At 39.2% G+C, this 26,299-nt stretch overlaps 1 protein-coding gene across 1 annotated transcript; it reads right to left on the bottom strand.

The window, feature by feature from the left end:
* Positions 1 to 1,160: 1,160 nt before the first annotated feature.
* On the bottom strand, positions 1,161 to 24,245 carry APPL1 (adaptor protein, phosphotyrosine interacting with PH domain and leucine zipper 1). Its single transcript, XM_027640049.1, has 22 exons — positions 24,123 to 24,245; positions 20,030 to 20,128; positions 19,458 to 19,517; positions 18,685 to 18,756; positions 17,800 to 17,887; positions 16,179 to 16,220; positions 15,324 to 15,382; positions 14,724 to 14,870; positions 13,584 to 13,666; positions 13,321 to 13,479; positions 12,344 to 12,532; positions 11,814 to 11,856; positions 11,181 to 11,237; positions 9,804 to 9,895; positions 9,098 to 9,280; positions 7,012 to 7,061; positions 6,454 to 6,628; positions 6,313 to 6,349; positions 4,732 to 4,878; positions 4,442 to 4,492; positions 4,003 to 4,092; positions 1,161 to 2,973 (listed from the first exon to the last, which is right to left on the bottom strand). Exons 1-22 carry the CDS (start codon positions 24,174 to 24,176, stop codon positions 2,824 to 2,826), a joined length of 2,127 nt encoding a protein of 708 aa, XP_027495850.1. The 5' UTR covers positions 24,177 to 24,245; the 3' UTR covers positions 1,161 to 2,823.
* Between the last annotated feature and the right edge of the window lie 2,054 nt (positions 24,246 to 26,299).

Here is a 26,299-nt window from a genome sequence, read left to right as displayed (position 1 = left end):
TGCTCATTTTATACCAGTGAAACTCCCCTAAATAAGCAAAAAAACCAACCCACTCATTTCATTCATGAAGATCAATCTGTTTTCTTTACTCTCTTCAATCATGTCCCCTTCTTTAAGTGGTTAAGATGAAAACCATCCAACACAAGTGCAATGCACCTCACTCCTATGCTGTCTCTTTTAGAAAACCACATTTAACAGCAATGGGAAACTACATTTCAGGCAATGGAAAGCCTGAAAATCAAATGGAATAATTCCAATCATGTATTGCTGAATCTGAAAAATCCCATACAGTGGTGAATTCACCTGCCACTTTATTTGCCTTTCTTCCTCATCTTTGCAGATTTAGATCTAAAACTGTAATAGTAGGTTTCAAGAAAAAATACAGTAATTCCATTTTCGGACATTTCTTCAATACAGCTAATGCAGAACAGGCTACACATCAGAAATGCTTTGTCATGAGACTGCTCATCTATTACCTGTCCTCCCTCTGGAGCCTGGGCTACTGCAGCTCAAGTGCTTAACACGATCCTTCCCTGACCAGAGGAGGACTGGGTTCTAGACACTGGAGATCATTGATTTCATAGTCTTCCTGTGCTGTTTCTAAACTACTTCATCTTTAGCATGTACTTGAGAAAGATACAAGTCATAGCAGCAACCTTGAGCTGCCCTGTGATATTATTTGATAGAAAACAGAAATATCAGTAAATAAAAACAAACAAACTCCCCAAACTAATGAAACGTGAACCGGAATAATTTGGAGAGACAAACTGGCTGCACTGCACTCTCCCTAAGCCACTCTCCCTAAGCCTTGATTTAGGTCCAAAATGGGAAAAATTTAAATTTTCAGCCTCTCTGTACATTTTTGTGGGAAAGAATTAATATAGTCTCTTAAGGATATTAGATATGAAATAAAAATGCCACTCTCTTAAGCCTCAGGCTGGTGTGGTCCATGTGACTGTGTGGTAGCCAAATCTGGCCACAGGGCAATACCATTTGGCCTCACTGGGCAACAGCCAAAGCAGGTATTTCTGCAAGTGTCGGGCTGCTCTGGGGCTGAAAAATGCACTGGAACAGGGCCTGGGAATTAACTTGGGAAGGGAACCTGTAGTTTGCTGCTCAGCTTCCCCCTCAAGCCAGGGGTGCTGTGACCCCTTCAGTGGTGCCACCAACATCTGCTGGGAGCTGCTCCAACTCCTGCTTGTCTGCTTGTCCTGCTGCAAGGACAGGCACTGCTGCCCTTGTCTCCTGTCTCAGGAGTGATCAGTGAACTCCTGCACACACAGTCACAGCTCCAGCCCCAAGGGCAGGAGGAGCTGCTTTAGCCAGTGCAGGGCACTCCAGTGTGCAAGGAGAGCCCTCTGTGCACCTACAGATGTGACCTGAGATTCCTCACTGACTTCATCAGCACTGAGCAGCTCCAGCTATGAAGGGTTGGGCCATCACCAGCTGCTGGGGAGATACTCTGAAAATTGCTTCCATTCCTGAACACCAGAAATGCCCTGCAATGAACTGTAAACCATTCATAACTGTTATATTATAACTTGGAGTATAAGTATATTCTTCTCTCTCTACATATCCTGTTATCTTCATGCCACTATTAGAGAGCTATCTATCTTCTGTTCCACTGGATTTTAATATTTATAGTAATTAGTGCAAAAATAAATATTTCTCTTCAAACAAGTTTTCTCTTCTGGATCAAAAGGTGAATGCACATCTAACACTATACAAAATAAATATTACACAGGGTATGGAATATGGAGTGCAGATTACAAGCTGTAAACAGACACTGCTTTGAAAAATGCTTTCCAGGATTGACTCTGGGATGTAGGATTAGCATTGTCTCTTACTTCAGAAATGGAAAATTCTGTTTGCAAAATTGCTTTTTACAGAAAGACTTACAGAGCCTTAACTCCTTTGCAGTAGATGTAGTGTACTGGCATCAATGCATTTACATAGGCTGAAGAGTTTTCAAATGATGGAATTCCAAATGTTCTTGCAACTCTAAGCATGTTTTATAAAAGTGAACTCAAAGGCTTACAGCTCTTTATTCCAAGTACTGGGGAAAAACCAAGAACATGGCACTTGTGCTACAAGGCTATATACATTACTCCTATAATTTGATGAGGAATGTTTTTCCTCATGCAGCAAAGTTCAACTGCATCTCATCAGCTCTTATCTAGGTCTGACAGTATCTTTTTCTCCTGTTGAAAGAAGTCTTTCAGCATTATATTCACTCCAAAAAGACCCCAATGCAATATCATACAGTGCAAAATGAAACAGAAACGATCCTTCTGTCTAGAACTATTGCACATCTCACTGATGTTAATAAGGATTTTTCTTTCTAAATCTAAGAACAGTTATGTGCAACAAATTGGGTAAAGCTTAGCACTGTCTTATTTGGACATTCACTTCTGTTTCCAGCAAGGTGTTCTCCATAGTGCAGTGTATAGAACGAGTTTCATGTACTGCTGAAGCCCAAGGGAGTTTTAAGTTTTGCTTCAAAAGCAGTTAATTGCACAGAGAAGTAAGTGGGGAAAAAACCCACATTTTTTTTCCATACTGTAGAGAAGCCTTGAGAAAACAGATTTCTAATAAACATGGCAGCATCACCATGCTTCATCTGGCATACGGAAGAGAAATTATACTGACAGGAAAATGGAAATCACTTAACTGAGAAATAAAAATCAAGGCATAATAGGGTCTATATATTGAGAAGTCTTTTCTATAATACAACAGACCCACCACCTACATTTCACTTCTTGTAGAACTTGTGCCTTTTCACCAGATATATCCATGATTCCAATTTGAATGAAGTGGGCAGCCTTAGGCTTCGGATTCTCTCTTCTTCTTTCCATCTTCTCCTAAATCACTGTCTTCTGACTGGCTACTGCTCAGGACTACAAACTGTCCTTCTCCACTGCTCTGGGTGGATCTGCTGGAAGCAGCTATCAACCGGCTCTGCTCCTCCAAGTCCTAATGTGAGGAGAGGGGGTTGGGAAATCAGAACAAGAATATTACCCTTAAAGCCATCTGGAATTGACAGAAGGATACCATTATTATGATTTCTAAACTATCAGTACTATCACTGGACAGGTTTGTACAGAAGGAATGAAAAGACTGAATAGGAAACCAAAACATTCACCTTTCAGCAGCTGCACTATTAGAACAGCTCCCAGGTTAACACAGCTGTACCTACAACCCACAGGGCACAGCAGGCCAGAAAAACCATCCTCAGCTACACTGAGAAAGGCAATGGAGCTGGAAGGGGCTGCAGCACAAGTCTGGTGAGAAACACCTGAGGAAATTTGGGTTACTTAGCCTGGAGAAAAGGAGGCTCAGGTGGGACCTTCTCACTCCCTACAACTGCATGAAAGGAGGGTGTGGCCAGGTGGAGACCAGTGTCTTCTCCCAAGTAACAAGCAATATAATAAGAGGAAATGACCTTAAGTTGCACCAGGGGAGGTTTAAATTGGATATTAGAGAAAATTTCTTCACCAAAAGCACTGTCAAGCACTGGAACGGGCTGTCCAGGGCCATGCTGGAATCACCATCCCTGGAGGAGTTTAAAAGCCATGTAGATGTGGCACTAAGGGACATGGGTTAGTGGTGGCTTGGCAGTGCTGGGTTAATGGTTGGCCTTGGTGATCTCAAAGATCTTTTCCAACCTAAACGATTCTGTGATTGTTGAGCCCATTTCCTCCCTGTGTGAATGAACCCTCGTCAGCAAATGAAACTATTTTGTGTCTGTGATAGGTGTTCCTTCAAGCACTGCTCTTAAGTATTCTTATAAAGATGTTTTGTCATTCATATCCTCAAAGAGCTCTTTTTAAAAACCGCTATGCAAAAATATACAAAATCTGCACAGGAAACACTTATGATAATTAACTTCATAATGCTCTATGAACCTGTACTGAAGAGTATGATAGTGGAGCAGGGAGTACAAAACTGCAAAAGAAAGGAAATAGAAAAAACCTAATGTTAAGAAATAATGACGAAACTTACCTTTTCAATTTGCTTTTGTTTATTCAGCTCTTTTTGTTGTTTCTCTTTGACTCTCTCGATTTCTTTCTGCTTTTCTGTTGCTTTTCGATCCTAAAGGGTAAAAATGTAAATAAAGTAAGTAACAACCTGAGACATTTGATACAGTACTGATTGCTATGAGCTTGCTCAAGACTGTGACATCACTGTTTCGATTATTCTTCTTTTAAAGGACTGGTATGGCTGTTAAAGGTAGCAAGCTAAATCCTATACTGAATATTGTCCCACAGTAGACATTGGTTAGTCTTTTTATTTGAGTTTAAATCCTAGGAAACAAATCCCTTGCACTACACAACAGTATTAGTGCATCTGTAAGTATGTTGCAGAATGTGTTCTATTACACATATTAAATATGCCCTCTTCCTTCCATTCACAAATATACAGAAGAGGAAAATGTTCTTACCAGTTCTGCATGAAAAGCTATCTGTTTGGCCAGTCCAACAGAGTCACAAATCTAAACACAAAACACATAGGAAATAATAAAAAAAGGCTAATCAAAATGCCTCTACAATTAAGCCAGCATCCCCAATTAGACATAACAACACATTAAAGCACTTACAGGTAGTTAAACTGAGAGGTTTAACTGTTTTTCAGTAAATTAACAAACAATCCCTTAGACAGCTTGAATGGATCTAACATCTTGGAATCCATGTCAGATTCAAAACTGATACAAGTTATAACCATCAGCAATACCTTTTCCCCTTCATTATTTGATTCAAATATATAGCAGATGGAAGTCTGGCGGCTCTCAGCTCTCCCTCCTGAGGTTCTAAGCACAAATCCAAACAGGCGTTTATTCTCCTGGTGTGTAGCACAGAGAACTACACTGGGCAAAGGGAACTGCCAAGAGGATCAAATGTGGAGAGGTTAAAAGTGGGTCCAAATATTTTCTAGATGAGGTTTCACATTAATTATCTTCAATATCATAAATGCACAATCACAGCACAAAAGTTACAACCTGACCAGACATGTAACTACAGAACACAAACAGGAGATGAGACAGCAAAGGATTAAATTACTCAAAAGACAGGCAAACTTCTAAAAACATACTCCATGTAAAAAATGGGGACCACATTTGCAGTGCAAGACAGTCATCTTCCTAAATGTGGTACATTCCTTTTTTTATTTTCTTTTAGTCTTTCATACTAGTTACATTGGGGACTAAGTTTCCAATATTTAGTGCCAGGTAAAGGCACTACTTCCCCAAAACCTGCCAACAGCTCAGCTCTCCTGAATTACATAAATAAAACAAAAAAAAAAGGAAAAAAAATGGAAAGAAAAACCCCAAACCAAACAAACCACATCCCCTCGTTACTTTGTTACATGAAAACTATTTTGCATTCCTATTCCTGAAAGAGAGTGGACTTCAAATGTATCTTTTTAAGACTTACCAAAGGATACATTTTAGAATTCTGAAAGCCCCTACTCCAGCTGTTATAAACTGATAGGAGGAGTTTTTCCTAACCTTAGATGTTTGCATTTAGCACAGGGGATGTGCCCTCAGTTGATGTATCTCACCTGTTAAAGATAACAGCTTTGGGGCACTTTTGAAATTAAAGTCACAAAGGTAAAGAAAGAAAAAAGTCCTACTTGAAATATCAAGACATTTTCATGTCCTTAAAATTTCCTTTCATGGAAATTCAAGTCATTTAGAGCCTCCAAAAAAAATGGAATGTTTTCAAAAATGGAAAGAAATTAAATGACACACCAGAAATTGTGCATAAAGAGGGGGAGGGGGAACAGTTTTGAAATATGAAAAGTAAAGACTGCTATTACTGAAGATTTAAGCTGGTCTTATTTGATACCCTGACAAGAATTCCACTTATTCTTTTTAAGTGCATTTCTATAACGCATTAGAAAAAAACGAGAGCAAACCAGAAACCATTCAACACCCTCAATGTAGTTATGCATTACAACCAAAAACCCCAAACAAAACAAAACAAAACACCAGACAAACCCGTTTGGACTTCAGAACTAATGTGACTCCAACCTTTATATTCTCTCTTTACTATTTTACCCTCTCAGATCATGGGGGGAAGGGGTTTCAAAAGCCAAATTGACCTATTGAAATCACTCTCCTTAAATCTGATTAGCAGGTGTTTTTCTCTCTATTTTTACATGTCTGCATTAGTCTCCTGATTTCAGTGGAAATTTGGCTGGAAATCTCATGCTATCAGTGATTTTTACTGTCATGTAATAATATTGCTGGGTATTAATCTTAAAATGGTATAATTACATTGCTGGGTATTAATCTTAAAATGTAAAGTTACTTACTCGTAGTCTTGTAACTTGTGTCTGTGGATCAATTAACCTAAAAATTTGGTTTTAAAGACAAACCAGAAAGTAAATTTTACCAAAGTGAAAGAAGATCATTCTGTAAATAAACATGAGTAGAAGTCAGGAAGCAAAACTTACTTTAAACAGTCACAGGTGACTAACAAATGTGATTCTGTCATCCTGAAAACATTATGGATGGCACGAGCTGCAAGGATTTGACGCATTGTTTCATAAACAACATCTGGGCTTTCATCAGACTTCACTTCCATGGAGCCAAGAAATCTCACAATAAATAACTGATGAAGAATTGAATCTAAGAAAAAAGAAAAGTATTTGAAAAAAGCAAACTCCATTTTGGGTTTTCCCTTCAAAACCCAAGCTGGACTGCAGTCAGGGAAACTCCAAACTTCTCCTAAAAAGAGGAGTGCTCATACTCAGCAATTAGAGGTACAGTTACCAAACAGCACGCCACACATCTTCTCATTTGGTTTAATGAATGCAAAAGATGCAATGAATTATTTTTACAACACATTTTCAGACAGTATAATGATTTCGCTCGACTGGTCAAATACACTGCAATGTAACTAAGCATTCTAAAATTGGTGTTAAATTAGAAGAGAGAAACTAGAGATGAAAACAGAAAATTAATTTCAAATTCTATTTTTATTTTGCATTGAAATAAAACTGTTGTTTTACCTTCTGTTTCAGATTTTGAGCCTCCAGATTCACCAAAAGGATTTGTGCGTCTATTAAAAAATGAAAACATTAAACCAGGAGTCAGATTACAGGAACCACTCATGGATAATGTAGTAGTCTCATGCTGTGTCAAATACCAACATGTAATGATTTCAGAAACTTGTAATCTGGAGGAATATGAATCTGGAGTATGGTGAATCACCAGAACAGGCAATTTAATCAGGAGTGAGCCATAAATTGCTGTATTTGAGGGCCCCCATTATGGGACAAATATCAGATATTGTTGTCCTATTGCTGCAATAGAAAGTTTTGCTCACATAATATTTTTTTTATATTTGAATTAAGCCCAAATCAAAACCTTGTTAATATTTGGAAAGGTGTAGTTTTAGGGATGAAATTTCACAGAACAGCTTCAGGAAGCACAACCAAAAGCTGGTCCTTTCAGAACTCTGTAGGAGCACCCACTTCTCATCACTGTCTCAAGGTGTTGAATTTCTTACTGAAGAGAAGTGACTGGGTTTGTTTGAAATGCAGCTTTCTGAAAACATCACTGGGGTTTTACTCCTAGAGGGTCAAGAGAAATGTGGCTATTTCTGGCTCTCAAAGACAGAACTGCCATTGGTTACAAAGAAAAGTGAAAATACTCTAGGCTTCCAAGTTTCATTTTTCAAAAGCACTAAAGTAATGCTCAAAAGAGCACAGGAAATGGGGACATTTTATTTATTGTAAAGAGGATATCACCCTTTTTCTTTGCCTAACTGATATGTGAAAAGCTATTGGCAAGGGTTCAATAAACTTCAAATTAGGTTTTATCTGGGAGTAATGAAGGTGTGACCTCTCAATAGTGTTCTAACCATAAATTTCAGAACTAAGAGAAAAAAACTGTTCTAAATAGAACTCTGAAGTCAACCTGGCATTGCTACAATGTTTAGATAACATGGATTCAATCAAGAACCTTCCCATTAAATTGACCTGGGTAAATACACTAAAGGCAAATTCTTTCTATAAGGATCTTCTACCACTCAGACTCTTCTTGTTATTTAAGATTAAACTGCAATAGTAAAAGCAAAATCTCACAGGATCTCTCAAAAGGCAAAAATAAAATGTGAATACTTGTCATCAGTATTAGAAATGAGGAAAGTATTTTTATTTTTTTAATAATTAATATTTCTAAAGTAGCATGTTGCCTGTCTGTACAAACACTGCAGTGTTTCATTGAAAGTGGTGGTTAATTGAAAATGCTGAGTACAACTCTATCATTTCTGCTATGAAAAACATGGTTTTCTAGAAAGAACTGTAACTGATGACATGAACATATAATTTTAACTCTTATGTCATTCAAGTTTCAAGTATTTTTCTAGAGGGCAGGGGATATAACACATTATAGTGACTAGAATCTCATTTCAGCTCTTTGGGTTTTTTTTGTTGTTGTTAAGAGCAGCTGGATCTGCAACTGCATTTTCTTAACATCTGAATTTTGCAGCTATAGTTCCAGAAATGTAGTGCAGATTTACAGGTCTTAGGTTTGTAATAAATCTCCCACTCAAAAATAATAACAAGTGGAGAAACTGCGTTTATGTTTTGGGATGAACTCTTAGATAATTTTAACTTGTCTGTCTATGAAATCACTCCAGAAGCCTAGATCATTTTCACTCACCTTTCAGGTTAAGAAGAGTGTCATCGTATGCCATCATCACCTGGAGGCAGGGCTACCAAATTTCTCTTGAGTTTCCAAGAGGAAATAACCCAAGCTGCTGGGTGAGCAAGCAATAGGAAAGGAAAATACTTTGTAAAACCGAAAGATTAAAATAAATCAATAAATAAAAGCATTGGCTGTTAAAGCAAGAAAAGCTGCTGCAAACCAGAAAACTACACCTTGACTCTAGTGCATGTAATTAAGCCTTTTTTAAAAATTCCATTTAACAATTAAATGAATTGTTTTGCTTCACTGGCCACTGCACATTTTGTGACTTGAGTCAGGGAGAAGGCAATGTGTGTTTGGGAGCTGCAGTTTAAACGTGGTTTTCTTGTTTTGAATTAGTAACATTAACTTCAGGAATTTTTTCCTTCTCTCTCCATTTCCTACCTGCTCGATTGCCCCGAAGACTTTGCTTGGCCAGGCAGATCTTCACTAACTGGAGATATTATGTCAAACTGTATAGGAGTGTCAGGGGCAACAAGTGAATCCAAGGAAAGTGCTGATAAAGCTGCTGAGTCAGATCCCAGTGACCCTGTGCTGCTGGTACGAGCTGCAGGAGGACGAGATTGTCTACAACAAAACCAAAACATCAAAATGAGGGAGAGTTAAACCACAGAGGAGACCAATGTAATATTCTAGAACTTAGATGTAAAACAAAACAAAAACTGAAAACCTGAAAATCAGGGTACAGTAAACAAAAAAGAGTCTATGCTCCTATCAAATTTAAGTAAGTTAAAGTTACTATTTGCATTAATAATTACATCAGATTGTTTTAACATTAACATATAATCAATACAATCTGAGGTCTGCTTCCAGGAGTCGAGAACTCTCATTCTGAAATCACACAACAAACCAGACATACGATGCAACCACCAAAGGTGTCAGCCAGTGGCATCAGGATTGCTTGGAACAATGGATGCTGAACAATGGTAGGAAGGTGAGTGTGGGAAATCCTCCTTGAGCCTATCAAAGATTTAGTTCTGAACACAGAAACTACTGTGGGTTTGTTTGGGTATCTTTTTCCCCCTGGAACTTTATCCAGGATTCTCTCTATAGATGTGCTATTCCAATGACCCCTAGTTCATGCACTTACACAGCTGGCCTCATGCTCTCGTGCCTCTGCTGAAAGGAGGGAGATGGAGTGACAGCCTCCAGGGCTGACTGATTGACACGAGCAGCCATTTCCTGCAGGGCAGAGATAGGAAAAAATAACTGAAAACATTTGTCTCAAAATAAGCTTTCAGATTTTAGTTTTATTTATATGCTACTGACAGAAGTTATAAACTCAACCCTTTGTGAGAATCTTGCATTCCTAAATTTTCACTACACAGCTGCAGTATTTTCTTCTAGCTTTCTTGTAACACATATCCTGATGTTAACTTCCTCAATTTAAGTGAACACTCTTGCTTTACAATACTGTCACTGTTAATAAAAGCAATAGCAAAAATAGAGGCAAAATAGAGAAAATGAGAGAAAAGTCCCAATAATAAGCCTGGAAAAATAAGCAAATGTAGCCAGGGAAAAAAAGAAAAATCTCATTTGAGAAATGCAGCCCTCAACTGCAAACTAAACCCCATGAAGATTAAAAACTATCAATTAAGAACTACGTAACAGTTATTTCAGCAAATGATGGACCATTTACAGTTGAATTCCATTTTAATCTTTCATTGAAATCACTAATTCTGATCAATGCTTAATGCTGATGCCTTCACTTCCTGAGGTAGAGCCAATAGAGAAAGTCCTTGAGGAAAAAATTTTTGGAGAGAGAAAGTGCAGGAGACAACAATGAAGCAATATTTTGGGGAGTGTATGACTCAGAAAATGAGAATGGCTACGAAGACATTGGGAAGTGAGGAGAAGGTGTGAACACACCCCCCCCTTCACTGATATGAGGGGACTGAACCCCTTTATGCCAGGAGTAAACAGAACCTGAGCTCTACCTTCATCAGAAATGTGCTCTACCTTCATCAGAAATGAGCTCTGCACTGCAACTGGTTTGTTTCCCATCTGTACAGTTAACTTAGACAGCCAGGTACTTGTATTATCTACAAAGTTATATTTAGTTCCTAAACCAAAACCTGGAGTGACACACTCCATTTCAGCCTGGAAGATCAGGGGTTTTTCTACAAAATCGTTATGCTTATAAAATTCATATTCATAAAATTGTCACTTCCCTCTAGTAGAAATTAAATGTATCCATTTGAATATTTGTGATACTATTTTTAAAAGAGTGTCATATACAAATACAGGATCTTGAAAATGTCAAAAGGCTACACCAAATATAAAGGTCATGTATTTTTAATACCTTCCATATAAGCATTTAGATGAAGGAGACAATGGACTCCATGCATTAATACCATGAAAAGCTTCACATTACACATGTAAGAACTACTTGGCTTAATTCTATGCTATTAATTTTACATAATTACTTCTTAACATATTACTGATTACTATAAGTCTTAATAGTTACCTCAGGGTTTTCACTTAGATATATCTGTTTAGATATGTTGTTTATGGTGCATATCCACTGAAAAAGAGGGAGAGAAAAGAAAATAAATGAATTTGTCATGTTTTTTTAACAAACTTGATTAAATCCCTGAGTTGGCTAGTTTCAGCACTTTTTCTACTTTCTTTGTAATCTCAGGGAGCCAAATATTCTGCACATCCAGCTTGCCATTAAATTAACTACCATCTGCATATTGCACCTTACCTTACACTTTTCTTACCTGAAAAAATTATTTTAGTCACCCTAAAGATCAAAACTAAAGAAAGGCTAACTCACAACTCTAAGTAATTAAAAAAAAAAAAATCAGGATTCTCTGTATTCCATTATTCTGTTCTGCAGATGACATTGTTTCCTCAAGACATTCTAAAGATTCAATCTGACTTTTGAGGAACATGCCCATTTCTTGCATCTAAAAGCTACAATCTGTTTTCTCCCTCTGCTCTGGAAAACCACTGGCTCCTGTTTCTGGCTTTTCAACTTTTCCCTGAAGGAGAACACTAACTGGAATATATGCAGTGTCCAACTGTGGTTTACAAATGCATTCCTTCTGCACACCAGAAACTCACTGGGCTCCATGTGAACCTCCTAGGAGCTTACCTCTTCATAATCCTTTTTACTTTCTGCCTGTAAGATTGAAGACCTGAAAGAGGAGAATGGAAAAGATAATTCTGTCTATTTAAAATGCCTCATAAGTACATTCAGCAAGGAAACTCAAATTTTATCTTTGTACACTGAACAAGTTACAAAAGGCTGAAGATTCTGTGTATGTGCTGAGTGCAGTCAGCATCTAATTGGGGAAGGGAGGGACTTATGTTTTCATTTAATTGAAAACAGAAAAAGAACAAAGTTCTAATTGTGTCCACATAATACTTCAGTACTCACAAAATGCAATAATACATGATTGTAAATTGATTATCATAATCTTATTCTGAAATACTACTCAGCTACATTATAGAACTTACAAACAAAAATCCAGACTTCAATGAAGTTAAAACATCTCAGATTTTGCTGCTAAATATCCACAAAAATATCTCAAGCTATAATCTGCCCAGAGGCAGACCATCCTTCTTTTCTTAATTGGTGAGCCCAGCATTACTCACAGGTAACAGCAGTGTCAGACCACTCACTTTTTGCCATCAAAAGATGTTATCTGGAAGCAGTACCGTCTGTCCTCACAGTCCACAGCCATCACAGAGCAGTTGTCTATGTCCATGACAAGTCCCCCAGCTACGTCCCCTCTGGCCTGGCTCATCAGATTTCCACCTTGGGTGAAGTAAAACTGTCTCTCCCAACTAGAAGATACCAGCCCTGTCTTACTAAAAGATAAAAAGAGGTCCAGTTAGAGGATTAGGAGCTCAGTTGAGTTGGAAGTCACTTGGAATAAACCATTCCCCATTTCATGTTTTAGGTCAGTGTTACAGCTAAATTAAGGTCTCTCCAACTGTTGGTTTTTTCATGCTAAACCTATTGCTGGGCAAAGAACACACAAAATAATAATAATTGCTTTCTCAAATTACATGAAACAATTTAGAATAAAAAGGCATAAGTACTTCAGTTCTGATGATCAGCTTTCACAGCACTGCTTTACAAAATATACATATTCAAATTCTATGCATTACCAACAGGAGCTCTGAACTCTGCACTTACATTGCTAAGACTAAGTTTTGAAGAACTTTGTGTTAAGAACCAGCTTAGTCATGTAAGATACCTCTGTTTTCCACGTATTTCGTACCATTCAACAAGATTTCCAAAATTTTGCTTAGAGCTGAGAGATGGAATCTTGACACTTTCCCATAACAATGCAGGGAAATTATACTCTCATAAACTTTTTATGTTTTGATGTGAAAATTCAGGCAAGATTAGACTAAAATGGGGGTAATTGTGCTTTGTATCCAAATGACACTATGTCAGTGTAACAATGAATTTAATACTAATTAGGTGAAGAAGTCCAAAGAAAGAAACAGAATAGCTCCTATGGGACTTAATTAACTAAGTATGTAAAATCAGCATAGCTAACATCAACAAAAAAATTCTTCAGCTTTTTTAGCTTTCCTTTCCCAAAATTAAATATTCTGGAATTTTTAATTAACAAGTTAGTTCTTACTTTCTTGCATTGAGATAGCCAGCTTTCCGTGTTAGATTTCTATGAACAGGAAATTTTGTAGGATCAGGATCAGGCAAATACAGTGGATCACTTGCCACTTCCAAGTCCTCTATGGTTTGTTGCATGTTTTCTACTTCACAATCCATTTCCCTGCGAACACTAAGATAAATAATGTGTTATTAACAAGGATAATTTATTAATAAGTAGAAACAAAAAAAAAAATTGTCTTGATGAAAGTTCAAAATTCAACAAAACCAACTTACTTTTGTACACTTGTGCCAATATTGGTCAAAAATTCTTCCAGTTGCTCAGTAAGATTTTCTGACCCCATTTTAAAAAAGCTTATCTTTAAAAAAAAAAAGGAGAATTTAGTAATTAATAAAACTACATTAACAACTGATGAAGTCATAGGTTAAAGTTTCTCAGAGAAATCTATTTTCATCTCTCATTCCCAACAAAGCTAAAGTGAGTTTAGCCATAAGAAATCTCAGAACAGGAAGCCACAGGGAATGGCCCTGCCCTTCCCATTCTTAGATCCAGCAAAAAGCTGCACCTGAACAATAGGTTGCACCACCTATTTTGTTGCACAAAACATGCAGAGCTTGGTTCTTAAATACAGGCTGCAAAGTCTGAAAAAGAAACAACAGTCCTTGCCTTTGGAAAGCTTTCAGACAGGGTGAGAAGTTAATTTCTGCTCAGGTCACTGTGGCAGTGCCAGATGCTGGGAAGTTTGACTTCTAAAAAAACCCCCATATTTGATGACACACTTCTGAAAATACAAATTAAGTCTCTCCAGAGAACTTTATCATGGTTGTATTTTCTGTTGCACCTGTCCTCAAATAAACCAATAATGAACTTATTTATATAAAGCAAAAACAAGCCAGAATGCTTTTTAGCATTCCAGTTCTTCCACACCCTTGATTGAAAACGGTAGTGAGGTGACTTTTGATGATTAAGTCATTTCAGAATAGCTGCCATGGGAATGAGTTTAACTGAGGAAGTTCACTTCACTTCCATGGGGACTCTCCTGCATGAAAGCTCTAATCAGCTCTTCCCATTAGCAGAATCAAGTACACAGCAATGAAATTTTGGCAGTGTATCAAATTCAGCCATCTGGGTTTTGGGGTAGAATTAACCTTTATATTTGTCACCCAGACTTTCCTAAAAGATTCTCTGATGGAGTGAGGGCATATCATGATGAGATTCATGGCTAGTGCTGGCTGAAGACACTGTTCCTGGCAGCAGCTGTGGTAGCTACAAGGAAGTGGATGGGGTAGGTCTTTTTCTCCATTTTCTTCCTTGCAGGGCAGTACAAAATCTTGCAATGGATTTCGGTACATCAACCTTCATGAAGTACTTTTACATCTTCTTTCAGACCTACAGGTTTCAGAATCTGAAATTACCTGAGCTTGCATGTATCCTAGCAAGGGTTCCAGCAGAGAAATTTTCTTTTTGTACTGGAGAGTATTTAATGCACAGAAATAATGCATCATAGTCTGATGCTGTTTTTTCCTGGAAGTATATACATCTTCTGTAACTTCAGCCTTGATCTGAAGAGACACAGACAGGGGAGGGGAAAAAAGTAATGTTTGAGACTTGGCATTGATCACATGCCTTCTGAACAGCTTTATAGACAGCACAGAAAAACAACAGTCATGTTCTACCCTCTATCACCAGCAACTGCATATTTTACTCTGCAATTCTGCATCTCTAATTTATAGATGAGATACATGAAAAACAAATACAGCATTCTTTTCTCCATGAAAAGTATGGTTATATCTTTTCAAAAAGAAATCACAATTTTAACCCTAAAGCATTATCAGTTTTCCAAGACAGGTATGTGTTGGGGAAACCTGCTTTTCTGCCTAGGCTGCTAAAACATAAACTATCAAATGTCAGGTGGAATCTTCCATACACTGTCTTGCATCACAAATACATATAAGATTAAAATTATTTCTTATCTCCTCTAAAAATCTTTATATTAAGTATTTTGTTTTACAAACCTTTTCATTTTCCCTTCTTTTTGACAACCGACTGTATCTGGTAATGGCAGCATCGTGGTCTGCAATCAGGAGAGAATTTATGATCATTTTGATAAACTAATGACTTATGAAACAGAGCAGAAATCCTTTTATATCACTGTGTTAGACAGACAGATGATTGCAAAGTTCTGTCATATTAACACGTTCAGGAACTGTTCTTGTCTGTTTATAATCATTTCACTGCTATGAATACCCGGGCTGAGGAAAGGATTCCAACCAGACATGAATGTCACCAAATTGTTACAAACTGCCCTAAACATCCACTCTTCCTCAAAGACAGAATTTTTCTGTAAGTAGAGACAACTTTACATTATGAAAATCTGTATATAGTCTTTTTTGCTGCTAATGTAATGAAGCAATTTACACTGAGAGAAGTATAATCTTTACTTAAATAATAAGTTGTCTACGAGGATATAGTAGAACTAAAAAAAATAACTTCTGACAATAGGGAAGAGAACTATCAAACTCATTTTAGGGAGGTAAAGTTTGTTTATTTATCCAGTCCTGACTTTAGTAAGTGAGCTAGCACTTTACTATTTTTAGTAATTTTGGTAGCATAACTCTACATTATTTAATAACCATATATACAGTTTAAGTATTGTAAAAAACACTGTCAATTTGCCTTAATGCTTCAGTGCACGAAGCAGGGATTTACAAGTGAACTAAGGACAGTTGAGTGCCTAAGTATCATTGAAACAAATTACACCTTAATTAGTCACCTTAAGCCTACAGGCTTAACTCCACTAGTTTTCTGAATAAGCAATCTACAATACTGTTGCTTTGTAATATCTATAAGATTAAGTATTTTACACTTACCATTGCTTGCAATTTGGAAAACTTCTTTTAGAGTTAATATCTCTACAAAACAACATACCACAATTTAAACGAGTTGTTATTAACATAACAGTCATATATTAAGGTTTCTCATGTAATGTTTAAGTACTGAGCAGTTGTAGTTAACACCTTGTACCACACTGAGTTACCAGCACAGGCACTATGGGACCAGGAAAGTCTGCTCCTACTTGGGGCCTGGGTGTCATTTCTGTGGCTGGATGGCTCAAAAAAAATACTGCACTGTCATAACGCAAAGAGCAGCTTATTTTCAAAAGTCTGTGAAAGATGTTATCAACACAAATGAGTCACCAGTCTAAGTTCTGGTTTGAGCTGGGGAAGTAAAGTACAGGATATGGGAAGTATCCAACCCCAGAACACATTGTGATTCCTCCTCCCTAAAATGAACCATGTTCTAGCTGATTATTTAGTCTCCCCGTGCCAGGGAACTGAAAGCAGAACAGTATCTTACACCTGTTCTGGTCCTGACTGTGGTTCGTGTCATATTACAACATAAACAAGCAGAAAGCTGTGTTCAACTTTATGGGAAAGCAAATACAAAAAAACATGGAAAAGCTGTAGAGGAAATGCCTTTGAAGTCCAGAAGGAAGTATGGTGTCATTACACACTGCACCAGCTGGTGGCAGAAAACTTCCAGTGGGAAAATCTATTCTGCTATTATTGCCTCAGGGGTCCTGCTCAGTGAGGACTAACAGGGGATTTTTCCAGGTTCTGAGAAGCAATATTAGCCTTGGGATATTCATGATCCCTTGCTCAAAAAGCATAAGCTGTTTAATCTATAATTTTGCAGCAAACTACTGCCAAAGAAGTATTTTCCAAGATTCATAAATAGTTAGAAGACTTATGGAAGACTTGAAGTTTTTATTTTGATTTAGACTTAAGACATTCATATGTTAGGTATACCCACTCTAGAATCTTCACAACAGGGATTTGGAAGTTATTCTGGTTTTAACTCTTATAATTTGTATTTAAAGTCCCTTTGCCATATACAATTTATTCACTTCATCATCTCGAGTAAAATCTATCATAATCACACACATACATTATTTTAAACCAGGTAGAATAAGACACAACTGTCACAAAAATCAGAAGCTGGAAGCACCTTATGCCTGCACATAAGAAGTCACCTGTATCACCAGCAGGGTTGAAGAACCATGTCACTAATTCTTAATATAGTAAGTACTACAACCTTGGCACTTTGCCCTTTGAGTTTAGTCCAGCAATTACACTGATGTCATGGTATTAAAATATACAGAAGTATTTCCTGAAAATGCAAATTATCTGAAAATTATTCTTTCCTAATGTTTTTCAGTAACTTCAAAATGGTCATCTTGGACAGAAGGTAAGTGCTTCCATAATGTAAGTAATACTTTTATTGAAATAATAATAGTGTTAAGTTCTTCAACCGTAATACTCTCATGAATAGAAATAACTTACTTTTTTTTTAAATGGGGAGATGCATACTTTGAGAGCTGAAAAAATAAGTGGCGTATTCTATTTAGTGAAACAAGAGCTATGGAGATTAAATGCTACATTTTATTGTTGCTGCTGTAGATAAAAAGGAATATTTGGTCAAGTGCTCTACCTTTTAGATCCCTTTCTTTAAACTGGGTAATAGGAAACATCATTGCATCTGCAAGCTGAGTTGAAAGTACTGCATGGCAAGAGCTGAGCTGAAAAAGACAAGAAAAAGAACGAAATCTTAGGAAAACAGTGCTCAGACCAAATCTAATCATGGTAGGTTGCCATCAATGTCACTCAAAAATGACATGTACTTAAACTAAATAACTTAAACATCATTTTACACATTCCTTTTTTTGCAGCTAATTTTTTCTAGGTTCCAGATCTCACCACTAGTTATCTACAGAAGACTAAACTTTAGAGTTTAGTTTTTGTCCAAACTTTCCAAACCTTATTCCAAGTTACTGGATCATATCTAAAGATGGCCTCACACGTTCAGTTTATTTTTCCAGCCACCTCCCAGCCTGTCTTTCACAGTTTACAGAGGTAGAACAAAATACATTCCTCCTCCCAAAATGCTGTTTAAGTAGGGTTAAAAGTGAGGAGCTGGACCACAGCAAACATCCTGATTCAGCTCTTAACGGAGCACCGTTAAGAGCACCGTCAGGAGGCTCCTGCTGTCTGTACCTAAAATCAGTCAGGTACTAAAATCAGGCAATACAAATACTCTCATGAAAACAGTCACCAGCTGCCACTGTGCAGTATTTTTGGCTGTATTTACAGTAAGTTGAACTCCATTCTTTCCCAACAATGTATCCTCTTTTTGCTGAATTAATTCTTTATCTTCAGGTTATATAACTTTAAATAGATGCTGCAATATACAATTAAGTGTTACCTTGTTGACAAATGAATGCCATTTCTGTACCTACTGTCTTAAAAAAGGCTGGAATAATGAAGCAAATTAAAGTCTATACATGACAACATCAGCAAAGCAGATGGAAGCACTTGCCTCATCAATCACTTTTGCAAATTGCTGCAGAGTGGAAGTCATGACTTCATCATCTCCCCCCAGTGGGAAACGCTGAGAAAAGATAAAAAAAGTTATATTGTTGGCAGTGTTTCCTGCCATTCACAAAACTATTAATCATGTCTATGAATATATTAGGTATTCCATTATTTTAAAACATTATACAGTTAAGATACACTGAAGTTGTTCACTTCATTAGGTGCAGAAGGAGGATAGGGAGCAGCAGCCTCCTAAAAGAAGTAAATTTCTTGTTTCTAATGTGCATCTCAGAAAAGGGGGCCCATCAGCAAAGCCTTCAAAAGTACATGCTCCCAAGGAAGAAAGTAATGGATTCCATAGTCTTTGCTTTCAGAGATGGAATTATTCACCCAGAGTAAATTATGGTTGTTAACTGGAAATTGCTATGCAATCTCTTCTCTTTGTGATTAGTAAAATTAAAGCACCTAACAGTAAACAGGTTTATAAAATAAAATCAAAGCAAAACCACCCTAAGCAACCCTCAAAATACTGATCCAAAAGTAAAATATTTCAGAACTTATTAATATTCTTCATGTAAGAGGAATTAATTCCAGTTTAGTTGGAAGAACTAATATAAAGATGATAGATTCTTTTGGCAAAGGTTTGAACCACCAACCACAGCAATTCATTTTGTATGGACCAAACCTAAACACATTCTACATTGTGCTCTGGGAGATAAAAGACTACAGAAATACACAGTCCTGACCACATAAAGACAACAGTGATTTACAAAGTACCTGTTTCTCATATTCCTTCAGAAGCTTTGAAGTCAGATGAGTTGCTGCACTTAATTCATTCTGATGAAGAAAAGGCAAAAAAGTAAAATCAGTAAAAAAGTCAAGCAATTCAAGTATATACAAATTAAAAATACAGCCATAAACTCAACTGTTCAGAAAACCACACAAAAGAGATTCTGTCTGGCATAAAAGTGCAGTTATTTATAGACAATGAATGAAACATGAACATAATGTACGCAAAAAAATCTCCCACTCGGTACATACTATTACATACACCAAGATCATTTAGTGTGTACAACATTTTAGAAACACTTGGGAAATACAACAGAACTACTTGACCAGAAAACCTTTTTGTCATAAGAAATTCTGTTGCAAAAGAAAGCACAAGAATTTAGTCTTTACCACACCCTTATAGAAAAACAATCATTAATCCTTACTTTGTTTTGCTTCTACATTTAAAGAATGTGGAAGTTAAAAACCCATATTGCTTATAATAATTTCAAAAAAAAGAAAGAGACATGAAATGTGGTTCAAAAGCCTTATAATGCATTCAAGAATTTCATGAACTCTACCTGTGCATCATATATTCTGTGCATGGCTTGAAATAACTGATTGATGTAATTGGATATTGCAGCAGCATCTTCTTCAAATACTCCCAGCAAAGAGCGGGTCTGTAACAATCAAACAGCCAAAATACCAACACAGCAAGTTAGAAAAGTAGTATTTAAATGTAATGGAATTTGAGAGTTAAGTAGCATTGCTTCGGGTTTCATTAATGAAAAGTTTAGAAACCCTCCAACAGTGTTCACAGGAATGATACTTGTTGCATGCCAAAGAATCTTATCCAAGCTCAGCCTCACTCCTACTGTCAGCCTCTCTCCAGGTTAATACATTTTCAGAAAGGAAAGGACCAAGGGAGATGAACAACTGTGTTAAAAAGTTGAAACTGTGGGCAACTACTGGAACCACTATGGTACATGCCTAAGGAAAAGGGTAAAGATGAGTGGTATTAAACAGCATGCCAGGAATACAGGTTCCTTCTGCAGTGAGATCCAAATAAAGGCTGTGGTTTTCCCATACTGTCCAACCTGCATGAAGACAGCTGCTGGCTGTGCTTGGACCTGTAATTCACCTGTGCAACAACCACCAACTCTGTGATCAAAAGGTTGAGGAACTAAACACCACACCAAACCAAACAATACAACCTACATCTGGTTGTCCTCAAGACAAGTGTTTTCAACACTGAAAGGGAGTGAAAAGATCTGTCCTTTTGTCCTTATCTCAGCTTGTCAGTCTGTCTGTTCCTTAGCTGGTGTCACGCACAAGCCTGATGACTGTTCTATTGCACTGCCCACATCACTGATGAAGGTGCTTAACAGCATACACCTCACTGTCCACCTATTAGACTTCAAAACACTGATCTCTATCTGTCAGCCCACCTATTCAGCCAGTTTTTCCACTCAGGTCAGTCCAAACCTCTCCCTTTGGCCAGCAGAAGTTACCAGAGAGCGTGTCAGAGTCCTTGTGCAAGCTGAGTGACACCCCCTGCTCTCCCTGTGCTGGAACGACTGACTGACAGGTCACTCAGGTATAATTTGCCCTTTAAGCTTAAATGAGATGCTGACTCGGTGTTCTTGCATCCTTTTTGCACTTGGAAGCAAAGTTACTTCTCACTACAAGGATACTGAAGGGCTTCCTTCCACCAAGACAGAAAGCCCAGAGGGGGAAGAGCAGAAGATGTTCCTATAACTCTGACAGGCTCCACTGGCTTTTCCTATTCTAAAACACTGGTTGGGATGCTGGGATGTAGAAACAGGAGTATTGCTTGCAAGAGCCACAACAGAAACACTTTAGTAACGTTTTAGCAAAAATACTGTGCTTTGGTTTTAGGTTTACATTAAAATTAATGCCCAGACAGAAGATCGAAAGAATCTTAAGTATGTAATTCGGGGTTTTCCCAAATTATGATTGTTAAACACTTGAAATTGGAAATTCTTAGTCTTCCCTAGGCTGAATAACTGTGGTTTCCTCAAAGAGGAGGGGAAGGAACTAATGGGGCCTGGGAAAAGAATAAAAGACTGGCAAACTTTAATGCTGGATCTAGCTTATAAAACAAGTGGAAAGGGGAGATAGAGGAGGAAAGAGGTGGAGAAGAACTCAAATCTTTGCCAGGTGTGGCAACATGTGTCATCCTAACAGCCATGACTCTCCCATTAAAGGAGACAGACACGAAAGAATGCAAAAGAAAAAATTACATGGTACTATACCCACTGAATTATATACTCATGACCTTTAAGCCTGACCACAAATAAACCTGAACTTGTAATTTAAGGGAATATCATGTAAGGTTTCTGGATTATCCTTACTCTTTAAAACCAAACACTGAAGAAAAATGCTTTTCTATGTTTTTTATGTTAAAAAACTGGCATTGTATGATACTGATAGAAAGAAATTAACCTGAAACTATAAACAAATTATGGCAGACTATTTCTTAGCAGAAAACTAGAGGAATTGTTCACTCATGTTTTTAGTAAAACTTTGCCTCATTTTGCATGTTCTTTAGGATGCTTTCAACCTGTGTATATGAGCAGGGAAACAGGAGAGCACCAGTGAGAAGCTGCACAAAGAAACCACTTGGTTAGAAGTCAGTGAACTGTGAAGGCTTCTATGCCATGCTATGCACTACTCACAGGTGATACTGCAAGAGCCTGTGCTATCCAATCTCTTGGCTTTTTTGTTGTGCAATGCTTTGGGAATGCAAATTAGTCTGAGCAGAAACTCTCCCTAAATATACACTGAGTATGTGTGTAATATATGTCCTGAGTTCCAATCTAAATTGCTCTGCTTTGCATAGCAAAAGACTATGTAAACTTGGCATTTGGTTCAGGCCTGACAACACAGTGGTTAGATTTCTATCCTGTGACAACAGGAAGTGAAAGGGGTTTGAAATTTTAGAAAAGGCCTTCCTTCCCTCAGACACAGAATAAGTTTGATGTTTATATACCTACAGTTGGTGTCTGGAATCTGTCTAAGCTCTGGGCCATAATTCAGCACTAAACAATGACCTGGGCTGATGAGCTTTTTCATTATCACAGTAGGAATGCATCAGTCATGGCAACTCCTCAAGAGGAGAGTTCTGCTTTCTTCAAGCAACATTTGTTGCCATTTCCATTGCACTGATTTCAAAGTAAGAGAAATTAAGTAATGTAACAGAAATGTAACAGAAAGCTACAGAATCCTTGCTATGTTCTTCTAAGATATGATTGCCAGAATTCACCTAAAATAGGAAATTTTAGGTGAAATCCAATTGTTTAAGCACAACAATTAGGGTTGAATTAGGCTTTGCTAGTCTGTGTCACAAATAACCTCAAAAGACTCTAGAATTCACAATTATGTTCCAATAAGAAACCTTTTTTGCATGTGCTTTCCAAACGTCCTCAGATGATCCTAAGTTTATCTTACATTTGGCATTTCCTATAAATATGAATAGTTCTGACTTCCTTATACTGAGAACAGACCTTCAAGAGATAATTTTTTTTTTTAATCACTATTGTTGTAACACTTTCAAAAATTTTTCCTCCTCATGAGATGACACCACGTTTAGCCAAAGGCCCCATGACAGGTCAGATCTCATCTCACATGTAGTATCTGAGCTATTTGGGGCACTGCTGTTCAGAAAGCAACAACTCCCTTTCTGCATGGTCTTCTAGTGCCTTCTCTAAGTCCTTCCTCCCCTTGGTTTAGAATTGTTAAAGTGACTGTCATTTTAGAGAGTTAAAATTCCCTATTAAGCAAGTGAAAGTTTTTCTTCCTATGGCCAAGGAATCAAAGCTACCAGCACAGATGCTGTTACAATACAGGATGTCTTGCTCACTACGTAAACTGTGCATCAGAGCAAGGATCTTAATTTAAAAGGCTGCAGTAAAGGAAAACACACTGTAAACTTTTTTTCCCCCACATCTAAGAAGAGCACTACAAGTACTTGCTGTTGTTGCTGCCACCGACAGAAACCCGTGCAATGGAATAAAGCCTTTCCTGCTTTAGAGAGAAATGCCACCGCACTACGGGGCATCTCTGACAAAGGTCAGGCACAGCAATGGCACGGAAGGATGGGGGCAATTAAAGGCCTTTGGGCTCCATGTGCTTCCCCCGTACTGTCAGCACAAACCACCGCCGCGACCCAGCACCTCCTTTTGACACGGATCTATTAAACCTTAACGCGGTTTTAGCGAAAGATAAAGATAACACAAATCGCCTTGAGAAGCGAAGACGGGATTTTGTCATCACGAGGTGTCCAAAATCACTGCCGAGCGCGAAGGCGGGGGCGGGGAGGTCCGAGGGCCGGCGCGGGCTGTGCCCTGCCCGCGATGCTGAAGCACACGCGGTGCCCGGCCCATCGCCCCCCGGACACCAGCGGGCACGGCCGGGACGGGCAGGACGAGCCCAGACCGCGGCCGCAGCCTCTGCGCGGGGCGGGAGCACGGGGAGGCACCAGCCGTGCGGGAGCGCTCCTGCCGCGCCGCCCGGAGCGTCCCCCGCGCCCGTCCACCCGTCCGTCCGTCCGTCCGTCTGGGGCTCGCCGGGGGTCGGCAGCGCCGGGGGAGCAGTGCTGGGCCCGGAGCGCAGGGGCCGGGCCCGATCTGGCCCCCGCCGCGACCGTCTCACCTGCGGGCTGTCCTCCAGCGTCTCCTCGATGGGCAGTTTGTCGATGCCGGGCATGGCGGCGGCCGGGCCGGGCTGAGGCTCCGCTCCCGCAGCAGCTCCGCTCCCCCCGCGGGCCCGCCCGGACCCGCCACGGCACCGCCACCCCCGCCCCGCGCGCCGGACGTCCCGCCCCCTGCCCGCCTGCCTGCCCTTCCCATTGGTCCTTCTGCCCTGCCTGCCCGCTCCTTATTGGCGGGCGGGCCCGTCTGTCTGTCCGCCCTCGCGCGGGGCTGTCCCGCAGCTCCCGCCCTCGCGCTCGGCCCCTCAGGGCTGAAGGACCCGGGGGTCCCGGGGGTCCCGGGAGCGGCTCCAGGGGAGCGGAGCGGGGGCAGCCGGGGACGTGTCCCAGCTGAGGTGACCGCCCAGCCGTGCGGGTCAGGGCGCCAAGCGAAGTGTCCTCCTCGCCTTGTGCGCAGTCCGGGGTCTGCTGCTCTCTCCTCACGCACGACCGCCTCGGGGGCCAACCCTCAGCGCGGTGACGCCGTCGTGCCCCTGGCGTGATGGAGCAGCTTTGGCACTCTTTCCACGTCACCTTTGGGAAGTCTCCTCTTATCCCTGCCATGTGGGTGCGTCCCAGGTGCGGGCCGGTCTCTCGTACCGTGCCTGCGGTGAGAGGACCAGAGGAAAAGGCATTAAAGTGAGGCGGGGGAGATTCAGATTAGATACAAGAAAAAAAATTTTGCTGTAGTGGTGCTGGGCTGGCTGTTAGACTGGATGATCTTAAAGATCTCTTGAAACCTTGGTGATTTGATGATTCTGTATATCTCTCCAACACTTGAAGAAGTATTTCTATCCCTATCAAGCTAGTTTTTTGTTATAAAGTGCTGAGGACTTGTTTCTGGTTGTGTCTTAAAAAAAAACATTGCTGACCACCAAATTTTCCCCTTCAGAAGCAAGAGTTCAGTTCTGGCGGGCTCCCTGTTCTCTTAGACAGGATAAGTTTGGTGCTATAGGTTGGAGGCCAATTTTAAATGCTTAAAAACTATTGTGAGGGCTCGCTGGAGTTGAACCAGATCATTGGTTGAACTCACAAACTGGTTCAACTCTGAAATTACTTAGAATCACAGAATTGTAGAATTGCTAAGGTTGGGAAAGGCTTCTAAGACCAAGTCCAACCATGAACCAGCACCACTGTGTTCACCACCAAACCACGGCCCCAGTTGCCACATCCACATGCCTTTTGAACACTTCCAGGGATGGTGATTCCACCCCTTCCCTGGGCAGCCTGTGCCACTGCCTGACTGCCTTTTCCAAGAAGAAATTTTTCCTAATATCCAACCTAAACTTCCCCTGCACAGCTTGAGGCCGTTTCCTCTTGGCCTATTGCTTGTTACCTGGGAGAAGAGCCCAGCTCCCACCTGGCTACAATCCCCTTTCAGGTAGTTAGAGAGCAAGACTCGATAGACTTGATGATAATTTTGAGATATATTTATTATTACAGCTGGGGGAAAAAAAAAAAAAAGGAGGCTTTTTCCTTGATGGTTTTGCCTTTTTGGGACCAGGTGAACTTAGTATAAAACCAGATTAGAAAGTGCATGAAGTGCTTTCAACAGAGCAAATAATTAACAGTTGTGCAGTTCTGCTATGGAGACGTTTCTTTATGTTATACCAGATTGTGGTTTACCTTTAAAAGCAGATGAAGTCTGGTGTTAAATTACAAACAACTAAAGATTTTTGAGGTAAGTTTTTTGTTTGTTTGATAGTTTGGGTTTTTTTGGTGAGGGGTGTTTTGGTTTGGGGTTTTTTTGTTTGTTTGTTTTCCTGTAGGGAGTGGTGAAGAAATTTCCAAGTTAGTGCCTTGTTCAGTCAATTCATTTACCAGCTCAGCTGTGACTCACCTGACCTAAGCAAGTCACACTACTTCTCTCTTTCCTTGTCACATGAGGATAATAATTCAGAGTTATCTTACAAGGTATTATGAAAACTAAGTCTTGTATCTGTAATTATGTGACAGAGCGTTGGCTCATGACCTGCTTTCTGGTGTTGAGATCAGTTAACTTGTGCCTAAGTTTTACAGCAGTCTCCTGTAAGAAGTGCCTCTGTTTTGTGCTGTAAGATGCATTTCCCCAGCAGAATTCAGAAAGGTAATAACTTTAAATGGAATTGAGTTTAGTTAGCTTTGTATATTTGCAGCTGTA

This window comes from Corapipo altera, unplaced genomic scaffold (genome assembly GCF_003945725.1).
Source record: "Corapipo altera isolate COAL_440 unplaced genomic scaffold, ASM394572v1 55, whole genome shotgun sequence".
In the NCBI taxonomy this organism is placed as follows: domain Eukaryota; kingdom Metazoa; phylum Chordata; class Aves; order Passeriformes; family Pipridae; genus Corapipo; species Corapipo altera.
Note: the sequence above shows the minus strand (reverse complement) of the source record. Positions and strands in the feature narration are given on the sequence as shown.